The sequence below is a fragment of the Erpetoichthys calabaricus genome, chromosome 13, assembly GCF_900747795.2.
Source record: "Erpetoichthys calabaricus chromosome 13, fErpCal1.3, whole genome shotgun sequence".
NCBI lineage: Eukaryota > Metazoa > Chordata > Cladistia > Polypteriformes > Polypteridae > Erpetoichthys > Erpetoichthys calabaricus.
This window is the reverse complement of record NC_041406.2, coordinates 87462399-87476445: the sequence shown is the minus strand read 5'-3', so window position 1 is coordinate 87476445 and position 14047 is coordinate 87462399. Positions and strand designations below refer to the sequence as shown.

The window sequence follows — 14047 nt, the reverse complement described above, 5'->3', positions numbered from 1 at the left end:
AGGCGGACACCAATTAAAAATAAAAAGCAATTTCTTTATTCTTGGTGAGAGGAGGCAGGCTGCAGACCCTGTCATGTTCCAGTGTGCTACAAACCGTCAGCCTGCTAGTAGGAAGCTGAGACTTCCTTTAATACTCAAGTTCGCTGACAAGAAGAAAAAAAGAAATGCGTCATTTCATTTTGAGGTCATACATACAGTAGATCGTTATAGCTTGCGGTCACACCCTGGATTGCAACATACAGGAGCACGCAGTGTTTTTACAGATAAAGAGTGGTCATTATTTTCACAATTTTAGGAAATACACTTCAGCTAATTTGCACGTACATAAGACCAGTTATAGCAAGTTTTGTCCTAACGGTTATAGGGTGTATGCAACTCAGCGGTTTTAGACAGTGCTCACTTCCTTATACTTTTTTTTTCACGCATATTGCTCATAAAATATCAAGGGTTACATAAAGGTTAGTTCAGTACATTACATTAGTTATAAAGAAATTATATTCTTATAGCTTTAGTATCTACATTAGATTACATTTGTTCAGTTAGCTTCAGCACATTCTTATTTAATATATAAGTGTCACGCTTCTTATAGTTCTATTAGCATCATACTTTTATTATTTGGAAAGACTGACGCGCCTTAATTCTAAATATTCTTTCTCAAGGTCATAATATAGCAATGCAATGTGTTAGTAAATAACACGCATTATTTGATTTGAGTATTGTGTAACAGCAACCAGTGGTATTGTTAAGAAAGTTTGGTTTTCTTTCAGCTTATCAAAAAGTTATTTTTATATGAAATACGAGAACAGCAAATTAACTTAGCATTGATAAATACTTTTAAGAGTACGAAGCTGAATACTGTGAAAAGCAATTCATATGATTAACATTATATTGAGCACCAAAACAAGAGAAGCAGTGATACCATGCAGTATTAGCAGGCCCACCCTATCATATGTGTGTTTGTTGTTTTGTATAAAACTGCCATTTCGGCAACACTGGTAGACCTAAATAAACTCCTCCACTGTCTGAGTGTTAGGGAACATCTCCTAAACCAGTGTTTCCCAACCTCAGTCCTGGGGGCACACTGTGGCTGCAGGTTTTTGTTCCAACCAGCTTCTGTTTATAATTGGACTCCTTGGCTAATTAAGTGATGTGTTATTTCCCAAGTCCTGTGTTTTGGGAACAATATAGAAATTAGAAAACTAAGATTGGTAAAAATATATATATATATATTGTGAGCTGTGGGGCTGATCGCACCCCTACAGGTTAATAAACAGACGCTGAAAGACTACTGTACCTTCACATTGCTCCCTTGCTTGCCGGGCTTAGGCTGATCTATTGTGCGATCCGCGCGGTACTTCGCAGACTTAAAAGTCCGAACTGCACCTGTTGATTTTTGATTGATTGTTTGCCTTTCTCTCTCTCTGTCCTTCCCTGCTCCTGACGCACACTCCTTTGAAGAGGAAGATATATGTTTGCATTGTTTTAATTGTGAGACGGAACTGTCATCTCCATCTTGTCAAGGAGCACGTTTAAACTTTTGAAAAAGAGACATGTTTGTTTGCAGTGTTTGAATAAAGTTCCTGTCTCTACAACCTCCTGTGTTTCTGTGCAAACCTGTGACCCAAGCGTGACAATATATATTAAAATGTACCAAGCAGTTATATGGGAATAATGTATTTTTTTTCTTTTTAACAATATTTTCATCTTGATTTCCATTCTACTTTTCTAGGTGTTCTAATTGTTTAATTAATCCATTATTTACTAATTAGTGGGTCTGATGCTAAAGTAGCTGCAGCCTTTGATTATTCAGTGTTGTGTGCCTGGGTGTCTGCTCTGCTCATTTTTAATTGTCATTAATAAGATACAACGAAGGGGAAAAACTGCACAGAGAAAAGTATAATGAAATCAACAAAAGAGAGTTAAGCATTTAAATCGATAGAAAAAGCAGAAATATTTCTAAATGTCTTCTAAATGTAAAAATCATGCTGCTGTGCTTTTCTGAATGTAGAATAAAAGAAAAATAATACCAGCTAATTAAATGAGATCAGTGCTATCGGGTGTTGTCACTGATTAGGACTCTGGTTGGAACAAAAACCTGCAGTCACAGTGGGCCCCCAGGACCGAGGTTGGGAAACACTGTCCTAAACAACAAAAATACACCACCACACTTCATAGCACTCCTCACCTTGTTTCCTTCCCAACTTAATTTGGGATTCTCACGCTTCCATTATCTCATACTCCTGTGAATATACGGCTGGCTCCTTTTCATTTACTGTCAGCTCCAGCATGCAGGTTCTCACTTGGCAAACCAGACTCTCCTCTCCTCCCTTCTCTGTCTATGCTTCACCAGTTCAGATCCCTCACAGCATTGCCAGACCCCTTTAAAAAACAACCTTCCTCTAGTTGTAGAAAAGCCTTATCTTATTTTATTTTTTTCTAGAAGGTTTACTGTCACTTGAAATACCAGGCCTTACTTCATCTCAATTTCAGCACTTGGTTTGCTGGCTACAACAACATTTTTCATGGTTGAATAAACTTAAATCTCTGGCTCCGTTTTGTAGGAAATAAGCAGAAACAATTTTTCAGTCTAAATTTGCACTTTAGGATGTGCTGTATTATGTAGCTTTAATTACAGTGAGTGTCGCACCAAAGCACTTTTCACATTCTATAATTCAGACAATTTTACATTTAAAAACATACAAGTCAGTTACTCAGCCATTCTATCATAGGGCATACTCACATATCCTCCTACTGTATAATTATTTGTACATAAATCAAGAAATAAAAACATTAGGGCGTATATTTTCTTTTGATGCAAGGCAGCCCTTGAGTTTTTTTCTCTCTATAGTTATGACATTCACTGAAAAGCCTAAAAATGTCAATTTTCCACACTTAAATGCCCTTCTCCTATTATTTTCTGTAAATCTTCCCTTATTGTGTCTAGGAAATATTTTCCCATCCTCCTTCTAGAGGCATTGGCCCATATTTAAGCTCATAAATCATGATGAGGAAAAAAGACCAAAACTAATAAAAAAAAAAGTATGTTTGTTAAATAATTTTTCTTAATTTTTGTACTTTTTTTTCTTTCTTTCCTTTTCCTCCTAGCAGGTGGTGATCTTACCGTTTCACTTACGGATGCTGGCTTAGCTACATTGGAAGGAATTCAGCTGCAGTTAACGGCAACTAACCTGGTGGGACCAAATGTCCAAATTTCAGGCATTGACACCACAAATATTAACAACATAACACTACAGGTAAACTAGGCAATGAAATATAAGAATAATTTATGCCATGTTTGACATCTGTTAAAAGTTTAAGCTGGTTCTCACTTCAGATTTGAATCATGTAGCACTTTGCTTGTTGTAGTAATCCTGGTAGTTAGATGAACAGCTTCCTGTGTTCTTAGAATATCACATGTTATGTATTATCCACAAATACATAAAATATAGTCTCACTCCTCAGTGCTGTGCTGCTTATTTTTGAATATATCTTTTCATAGATTCAGTGGTCTAGATAATAAATGTGCTATCTAGGAGTTTCAAAAATCAGCCTAATTATTTTAGATGATAATTTTGTCTGTGTTAGTTCTTATTTAACACGCAATTTGGCTTACTCAATACAGCATCATAATAAAACAAACCCAAAATGCATGGTAATATTTGTAATTTTTTAATTGCAGTTATTACACAATAATTATTTCAAAGTCATTTTCACCTAAACTACTAGCATAGTATCAGATTGCACCCCACATAGTAGACCTAGTGATGCAGAGCTTATAAAAAGTTTAAGTGTTTGTTGTATATCTTAATCACTCCATTTAGAAGTAGTTTAAGTGTGAGGTATACAGCAGCAGTTTCATTAAACTAGATTTTTTTGTAAATTATTATCCAGTCGCAACGGTTTGCTCTTACAACCATGTGATGCACACATGAGGAATTACCTGTCAGCTTTTAGGAGGTTCTTACCAGAAAGTATAGAATTGCCTGCTACTCTGCTTTCCAGCCACATCTCCCCCAGGACCATGTAGTGATGTGAAACACTTTCTCCACATATCTTTTCCCTAACTAGCATTAACAACTCTTTTGTCCGTACTACCCATCATCAATAACACACATGTCTTCAGTTGTGAACCTGAATATGCTGTATTATGGATTGCTTACTTGGAAAGAATGTAGGGTTCATGCATACATTTTTTTTTCCAGTTGAAAGAAAAATAGTGGGTAATTAAAAGTATATTGATGACACCATTTTTTGCTGCAAACAGACATTATTCACCACTAAACTACATGTTCCCAATCTCTTACCCAAAATCTTTGAGGCCAGGTGTATTTTAGAATTTGGAGTTTTCAGATTCCAGCTCGGTATGAAGTTTGAGTTGTGGACGGGTTTGGTTGTTATTATTTCATGGGGTTGCTTATATTGTGTGCAATTTACTGTAAGGGGTAAGAAAGTATAAGTGTTAAGAACAGACATGTTGAATAAATTTGCATTCTAATGTCCTAACATGATGTAATAATTTTTTTTTTTTATATAATTAATTGAAATAATTTTTTGCATTTCTATAGCGCTTTTCTCACTACTCAAAGCACTCAGCAATTGCAGGTTAAGGGCCTTGCTGAAGGGCCCAACAGAGCAGAGTCCCTATTGGCATTTACGGGATTCGAACCGGCAACCTTCTGATTGCCAATGCAGATCCCTAACCTCAGAGCCGCCACTCCGCCCTAAGAATACCCAGAAGCTGCATCTTTTTTGCAGGACTTAGAACCAGAGGAGGTGCTCCATTGGTGGTCTGTTTAGGTTCAGTGTTGTGTGCGACTGCTCTTCTTCCTATTCTCAAGAGTTAGGAGGCCTAGAAATTGATTCACCTTTTCACCAAGGAAAGTCTTTAAGTATATAAATGCAACTGCTTGTAAAAGTGACACATTTTATAATAAATATAATACAGTGGACTAATGTCTGGTCCTCTGTTCATCCAGCATGGCATTCACAAAAGTTGGTCACTTTTTTGTGTGACACTTGTGTGGATTATGTAAAGAATAATAAAGCAGCGAATATAAAATCAGAGCATCTTGTGGAAAGATTATATCTTAAAAAGGGTGTTTTTAGGAAAGGTTTGTAATTATCTTAAATCTTGTATATTTTAGTGTATGCAACAGTATGTATATATCATACCTAGCTGACAGGCAACTTCAGAAGACTGCTATTGTTATGTCACATTAATCTTATCTTTTAAAACAGCTACACTGATGTAGTTCTATTAACTTCTGAGACTTGCTTCCAACAGTACCTTCATGCTTAAAAAGTATACTGTTGTGCCATATTCATCCTGAAGGCTTAAATGCATGCTGCTAATTGCTTTTGTGCTCCATATAACATGAAATTTAACTTATTGTCATGTGTGGGGAGCACATTCGGCACAACAAAATAAGTGTAAAATATTGCAATTTTTGTAGCTTTTCGAATTTCACAGTTGTTGATAAGAGATTGTGATCTGTTCAAATAAAAAGCAATATGTAGTGTATTAGGTAAGCTTCCCTAGTAAAAGGGCAGCTTGGTATAATTTTTCAAATATCACTATTAAATTTTCAGATTGAAATAATTATCATTACTCATATAGGCACAACTCATATAAGCAGTCAAACATGAATAACAGCATCTTCAACAGCAAAGTGTATATTTAATTGGAATAGGGATCCTTTGTACTAGTATGTTTTGGTGGCTAAAGAACACGAGTGTGCTGCAAGTGCACATTTTTGAATGTTTTTAGTTTTAGAAATTTCAGCATACATACTGAACAAAACATAATAGAATGGTAAGTACAGAGTGTGCAGAATACAGTCAGTTTTGTTGTTATCAGAAAGTAAGCCTTAACTGATCTGTTTGGTGTGCTATTTGTTTTACGTTTACTGTATTTCTCAACAGTCTAATGTATGATATCACTGATTAACATCCTCTTCATGATCAAACTCTTTCTGTTTGCTTTTCTTCTCCTTCCAGATAGATTCAAGTATTTTACAGCAGACATTGCAGCAGGGGAGTATACTGTCCCATCAGTTAACAGGTGACACCAGCCTATCACAGACCACTGGACCTCATCTTCAGGCAGGGGATTCTACAGTTCCTGCCAATGTGGTCATACAGCCACTCACTGGTTTGTCTTTACAGCCAACTGTGACATCTGCCAATATGACAATAGGAAGTTTGACTGAACAAGACTCTGTCCTGAGTACCTCTAACAGTGGTATGTAGATATTTACTGTATGTGAGTAATAAATATTTGAGTTGCCTGTATTAATGTGTGTGTTACGGCCAAAACCCGAAATTGGCCAAAGCGGGAAATGTCCGGCCAAATCGGGAAATGGCCAATGTCGCTGTAAATTGACCGGCCAATGTCCGATCTTTTTCTCGCTTTCGGGATTTGGCCAGCCAGTTTGCGAAATGGCATGGGGCAATCAGCCAAAGTCGGAAGGAAAAAGGCATGAGCAGCGATTTGTTGCGCACTTAGTAGTGCAATTGCGTTGAGTGTAGCCTTGGCGGCTCATGTTCAGAAAGCGGATGCCACTTGGTTGTTTCACAATAATTAAGATCAAGTATATAAGTAGATTTCAAATTTCTGTTATCATTTTAGCAATAAAATAGTGACTTAACATCAGGGACCTATTTTATTGACCTTAAGGTTAGTGTTTGGGCGAGGGGAAGGCCGTCTCAAGTGGCGTCCGCTTTGCTGAACAAGACCCGCCTTGAGCAGTTTCTCGTGCAGAATGGAAAACTCACTTCTAAATCTGCATCTGAAAATTTTTAAGCATCTTTGCACCTTGAGTGGACAGTCTTACATCAGCACATCGGATTTTGACCAGGGAGTTCTCGCCACTTCGCGAAATGGCTGGCCAAAGTAGCATATATGCCGGTCATTTCTAGTACTTCGGACTTTGGCCACACCTCGCAGCCAAAATGCGAAATGGCCGGTCAATTCGGAAACTGGCTGAACTTCAGGTTTTGGTCGTAACATATGCAATGCTAATTTTTTATGCAGTAAACACCTCAAATTTAAGGCAGAATCTATTTTTTAAACATTGAAAGTATTTGTAATTACCAATAAATAGCATGCACTGACATCTTCACATGATAATTGAATATTCATCTTTTAGGTTTGGAGACGTAAGGGGTTAAAGTAATGTCTCATGCGCCACTCCTCCCCATCTGACTATCTAAATAGGTTTTTTTGTCGTTGTTGTTGCTTTGCTTTATTTCCATCAGCTATACGTTTAAGCAGGAAACCTTACATTATGTAATCATTTTCTGCAAATGAGTATGATTTCTTGCTTCTTAAAATTTAGCATTTTCTGACTTAGGCATTAGTTCTGCTTATGTCATGGAAACAGGAATGTTAGTTGTAGCTATGAGAAGTTTTTTTTGCATGTTTTCTCATTATTTGATTTACGTTCAGACCTGAGCCCATCCATCCATCCATTATTCAACCCGCTATATCCTAACTACAGGGTCATGGGTGTCTGCTGGAACCAATCCCAGCTAACACAGGGCACAAGGCAGGAAACAAACCCTGGGCAGGGCGCCATCCCACCGCAGGACAGACACACACATCAAGCACTCACTAGGGACAATTTAGGATCGCCAATGCACCTAACCTGCATGTCTTTGGACTGTGGGAGGAAACCGGAGTACCCGGAAGAAACCCACACAGACACGAGGAGAACATGCAAACTTCACGCACGGAGGACCCGGGAAGTGAACCCGGGTCTCCTAACTGCGAGGCAGCAGCGTTACCCACTGCGCCATCGTGCCGCCCCAGACCTGAGTCTCCTTAGCAATATACATTACAATGTATTGTGTGTGTGATTCTTACTGTATATGTTTTTTTTTGTTTGTTTTATCAGGTACTCAAGACCTTTCACAAGTCATGACCTCACAGGGTCTGGTGACGCCTAACAATCAACATGAGATAACATTAACAATCAATAACTCCAGTCTCAGTCAGGTCCTTGCTCAGGCTACCAGTTCAAATGCCACTAATTCATCACCAGCCCAACAGGAGATTACACTCACCATCTCAGGTAATGAAAATGTGGTTAAGTTTGTTCAAAGCAACAACTTTGTAGTTTTATTTTGATGTATCTGTTTTTCATTTGGAAGTGATAAGAGCATTCATTACACAAAGGTGTTTCTTTCTGGTGATTCATTAAATGTACCTACTCCACAAAATGCTGTTAAACACAAAAACTATTAGACACTGCAACATTAATGAACAAAAACAATTAGAAAAGTTCAATCTGTAATTTGGAGAGCTGGCAAGTCAGTAATGAAAACATACACTGCTTCCTGAATAGGCTTGTGTTGGTTCCTCAGTTATTTTAAGTATATTTTGAGTACTGAAGTATGTGTTGGAGTTGAAAAAATATAATGTGGTTAATCTCAAAAGTACCCTCAGGTGGTGTTGAATTTGGTTTTGTTGCTTACCTTTTTTAACTTGATGATTTTTTTTTTTCATTTCTGTTTTGCTTTCTTGTGTTTGTGTGCTTACTATGAAGTCATTTGCTCTATAATTTCCACTTAATTGCGTGCAATGTTATTTTCTTCAAATTAAATACAAAAGGACCCTAGACAGGTCAGATGAGTGATGTATCCTTACCTTAGTGTCTTTCAACTGGTTTAACACAGAAAACATTAAATACTGTACATCTTTACTCTTTGTTAGGTTTTATTTTTTTTTTTTTTGATCTGTGTCAGGTTTTAAAGCTGCAAGTAAATGCTTTGTGATGTTGTGTGTGGCTGTCTATGTACTGTGGAAGGCAGCCCGGACACAGACAGGTAGACATGTTTAAAGCACCACCACACGTTTATTATACGACTATTATTTACAAGTGAAACACACACAACCCCAAAAGTCCAGGACTCACAATGCCAATGCCTTTGCCTCTTCAGGTCCGCCTCCACTCCTCTCCACCAAGACTTCGCCCTCTGCTCTCCCAACTCCAGCCCCTGAACGGAGGGAGGCGGCCCCTTTTATAATCACCCGGATGTGCTCCAGGTGCCTCCCGATAATCTTCTGCCCGCACTCCCCAGTGTGGCGAAAGTACCGGCCGCGCACCCGGAAGCATTCCGGGTGTCCCTGGTTGTCTTCCCCCCAGCACTTCCGGGTGTGGCGGAAGTGCTGAGGACCAGGGCTTTCCAGGCATCGGGGTGCCCCCTGGCGGTGACCATGGGCTCCTGTAGGGTTGAGCTTCCAAGCTCAGTTCCCATGGTCCCCAAAGCCACCAGGACGGTCGCCCCCTCACGGTCTGGCGGAGGCGTAATCCCTCCTCCGGTCCTTCTGGGCATCCCGGCTGGGTGCCACCCCAAGCCGCTTGCCAAAGTACTATAAACTTTTCTTTATGGTGTATGACAAAGATACTTGGTGGTTTAGTCTTGTCAGCAGAGAATTAACAAAGTTTTTTTCTAACCTTTCTTTATTCATGTTTTGTTTCAAGTTCAGGTGCAGAATAATCTAATGGTTAATACCATCAGTATAACTAAACAATTTGAATAAATAAGCGAAGGAAAAACTTAACTGTTCTTGAAGTGAGAATGTACAAAAATGTAAACCTTCCTTACATAAATGACCTAAGGAAGAAAATAATGAAGTACAGCATGAAGTCTTTCTTATTGACATTATATTATGCAAAACATATGCAGAACTACTTGGGGGCTTTTCACTAATTTAAATATGATTGTAAGGATATCTTCTAGAAAAATTCTTTACTTCCCTTTTATAAACAATAAGTATGCATATGTATATGTGTATTTTTATACATCAGATGCACATTCATTATATATGACTTTGAGTATTCATCGATTTGGTTGCGTTTGTCTATTTATATGTCAAGATTCAAATCTTTGAGCATGAGAACTCTATAATGAATTCATCCATTTTCATGAAATGTGGTATAATAATTAGCACTACAAAATGCTTAATCACTGTAGTAGATTTTTTTTTCTACATTTATGCCCTAAAAGTACAATTATGTTAGGAGAATATAATTGTGTTTCAGTGAGATATTAGTCTTCATTTTCATTTCACAAAATAAAAATACTTGCCTATTTTCTGGTTAGATTTGTGAGGCGGCAGGGACTTTGTAAGCGTCAAAATGGCACAGCACACAAGGTAACTCTACATTGGTCTGTCAAAGGGCATTATCATGCCTAAAGTTGTCTTAGTATATGATATCTGTGATATATGGGCAGAAACCTACATAATCTCAGTCAGAGCATTAATTTGGAATTTGCTTGTACTGTATATATTTTTGTTTTACATACTAGGGGTCTCTGCCCCCTGCTGGCTTCACTTGCCTACCCCCGTGTTTGGTTTACCGGATATACAATTTAAAGAGATTGTTATTTTCATAGGAATTGTTACATATGCATTATTTTCACTTTTACTTTAAAAAATTTTGTAAAAACAATACTCGTCCTTTATTTCCGGCCCCATGCGTGATTACATCTCTTTCTCGCAAGACGTATAATGATGCTTGCATTGTGAAGTGGGGGGGGGGGGGGGGCAGCTGAACGCACGCTAAGGATATGCTGTCGGATCATCTGCTGTCTTTCTGCTGCTGGCGAACTTCCTGTTCTGCTTGTCGCATGTCGTTGTTTTAAGTGCTGGGAGCACATGATGCGTGTCTGCCAAAAGCAATCCAACAACTGCTAGGTTAGATGTCTGTGGACTTGTTTTAAATGATGGCTCACTGCCTTGTCTCGCGTAACATTGTAAAAACAATAATTGTCCATTATTTCCGGCCCCGGGCGTGGTTAAATCTCTTTCTTGCAGGGTGTATAATGCTGCTTGTGTTGTGAAGGGGGGGGGGCCCGCCGATCATTTTAAAGTCTGTACAGCCGCTGTCCTTTTTGCCACTTCGTGTCTCTGCTGCTCGCTTTGTGATCGCTTCTCCGTGATCATAAATATACACCTGACTGAATTGTGTTTTCTTTGAAATTAAACTTGTCGTTGCTTTAACTGTTGTGGGACCACAGATTCTCATAGCGTATGGACCATTATTGTGTAAATCTACGTTTTGTGCATTGAATGATGTGAAGGCGAAAAGACTTTTGTTTTCTGCTCCTTGCCTTTTATTTCTGACCTCGCTTTGTCCTGCTATTTTTTCAATTATACTTGGTCCTAATAATTAATTTCCTTTTGTTTGTGCTAATGCGATCTTTTAGTCGTCGACATTTCATTTATAACGTATTGTCCTTTATACGCTTTATATGCACTGAGACCCCTGGATCTGTGTGTGCCTTTACACTACTGATTTTTTTGCTGGCCATGCTCTGATATTGCTTGTAAGTAGGGCGTATCTTGCAAGAATCTCATGTTCTATATCCCCGCGAGACGCTCCGTGGCCATTCTCTTTCGAATCGCGGGTCTTTTATTTGTCTTCCGTGATCTTAACGTGAAGATCATGTATAGTCTCCTAGTCATTCCCTCCCACAGGGTTTTTTTTTATAATAGAAAGATGGTGTTTTATGGTATGGTATTTTTATGGTGTTTTTAGTTTTTTATTAGTGTTATTTATTATTATCTGCCATAAATTTACTATTTTGTTCTTATTTTTTGATATAGGTCAAGATATAATCCAACAACATAATAGTTCAGGAGGTGCTGATCTCAACGGCAGCATTAGATTGACATCACCAATGAATAATCAAAACAGTGGAACCACTTTAACAATTGGAAATGACCAACTTCTACCTCATAGTCCAACAAGTGCTGGAATGACTGGTAAGAACCCACAGTCGATGTATGAGACTCTTCTCAATAATTAACTATGTATAATACAGCTGAAACCTTTATATTTGAGTATTTGACTCTTTCAATTTGAGTTTGTCAAATCCAATTAGGTTCTGCTCAATCTTTATAACACACTGGTGAGGCCTCATCTGGAGTCCTGTGTGCAGTTTTGGTCTCCAGTCTACTTAAAAAGACATAGCAGCACTGGAAAAAGTCCAGAGAAGAGCGACTAGGCTGATTCCAGGACTGCAGGGGATGAATTATGAGGAAAGATTAAAAGAGCTCAGCAGCACGCAATAGCACTATAATTATTTACTAAATGCTTGCAAAATAGTAAAATCTTTATATTGTTTATGAAGTTCACTTAAAGTAAAGTGTGTAATTGCAGTCTAGTTAATTATGTGGCATACACTGAATATTTTTTTCATTTTTACTTTAAGTCTGCTCTTCCTTCCCAAGTTTCACTGTATATGAGGACATTTTATTTTTTGCAAGCAGGGAAAATTGCAGAAACCAAATCTATTTCTTTATAATTTGAGGTGAAATCTCTATTCAGTCACTGTATACAGATGATTATATGCAAACATTTTTTTTTATTTATTACCCTAATAGGCAATAGCCTACCACCTGCAACATCTCTCTCCCAAGCTCCAGTCACATCTCAGAATCTTGTCATGTCCTCTGCTGGTGTGGCCAGTGATGGCAGTGTCACACTGATGTTAGCAGACACTCAAAACATGCTGTCAGGAAGTCTTGACTCTGTAACACTTAACATTACTCCTCAGGTAAGCAAAGCTACTGATACAATACTAAATAAATGTCTGATTTAGAACGAGAAATAAAGCATTCCTGTCTTGGCTATAGCAAAGTGAAACATATATAGAAAATATAAAAGTAATATGAATATACCTTTTTTCCCAATAATTCAGTTAATGGTTTGCATGTAAGGCGATATTCTCTCATTTATATACTTAATCAGGAGGTCATATTGCCTTCTATACCAATTTTGTGGAAATCTTGCCCAATTATGAATCAATCCATCAGTCATCTGACTTTGCTTAAGCCAATGCAGTGTCACAGGGAGAATGGAGCCTGTTTCTGTAGCCTCAGGTGAAAGACAAAACCTACTCCTGGATAGGATTCTAGATTGTTGTAAGGTATTTTTTCACACAAAAAATTACTTACAATCTGGTCAATTTATAATTACTAGTTAATCTAAGACATATATCTTTGATATGTGGGGGAATCGGGAGTCCCCTAGAAAAAACACACAGAGGGAGGCAGAATTTCATGATCCAGGCTTCAAGGGTATTCTACAGACACACACATGCACTTGCATATCCATATATAGCAGATCAGGAGTTTCCTTAAATTTAAAGATTATTTGTAATAAAGGACAGTGTATCACTCACTTGATATATGGGGGAAGCGGGAGTGCCACAGAGAAAACCTACACAGGTATAGGCAGCACTTCATGACTTTACTTGTATTCTTTAGACACAGAAATGCATATACATATGCATATGCAGCAGATCATAAGTTTCCCTGCATTAAAAGTTACTTTGTAATATAGTGAAAGACAATATACCACTCACTTTTCTAAAAAAAAAAAATTGAAAGTCATAGAATATTTTTCTTTGTACATTTATGTGACATGTTACAATATTATCCATCCGTTTATTTGTCCAACCATCATTCAACCATTACTGAACTGAAAATATCCAGAGCTTATACCACTGGGCACAGACACACAAATATTCACTTGTACATACTGTTTAAATATCCATTTAAGAGTTTCTGTTTAATGTAACATGTAAGTCTTTAGAATTGGGAGGAAATAGATGTATGTAACAAAGTCTCACCTGAAAAATATAGACAATCTCATAAACACAGTGAATTATCTTCGTTATGTTTCACGTCTCTAGTGGTGAATTCAGGCTCTTCACAGTCACATCTAGAACTTGTAGTTAGTACCTTAATTATAATTGAAGAGTGAAGTACTAAAATGTAACTGAACTATAGTGCATTCAGACAGCTTTCAAACTGTTTCCACATTGAACTTGATTAAACATTTCTGTAGAGATCTAAGAATAGTGGTAAAATTAATACAGTGGAACCTCGGGTCATGAACGTCTCGGACCACGTAAAAATCGTGTTACAACCAAAAAGTTCGTCAACCTTTTGCATCTGTTCACGACCACACACTCGGGTGACGAACAAGCTAGTTTCCCTTCCGGTTCGTATGCGCCGATGATTTCCGCACTT

General features: G+C 37.8%; 1 protein-coding gene across 3 annotated transcripts in view; it reads left to right on the top strand.

Moving 5' to 3' along the window:
* Positions 1-14047, top strand: part of LOC114663460 (zinc finger protein 236-like) — a 181934-nt gene that overhangs the window by 146638 nt on the left and 21249 nt on the right. For 2 of the 3 annotated variants that reach the window (XM_051935699.1, XM_051935700.1), the window contains exons 23-27: positions 3106-3254; positions 5998-6241; positions 7896-8072; positions 11615-11773; positions 12395-12567. In XM_051935699.1, the coding sequence (XP_051791659.1) occupies positions 3106-3254; positions 5998-6241; positions 7896-8072; positions 11615-11773; positions 12395-12567 (902 nt within the window). The remainder of the gene's footprint in view (positions 1-3105; positions 3255-5997; positions 6242-7895; positions 8073-11614; positions 11774-12394; positions 12568-14047) is intronic. The other variant, XM_028817205.2, reaches the window with a different exon arrangement.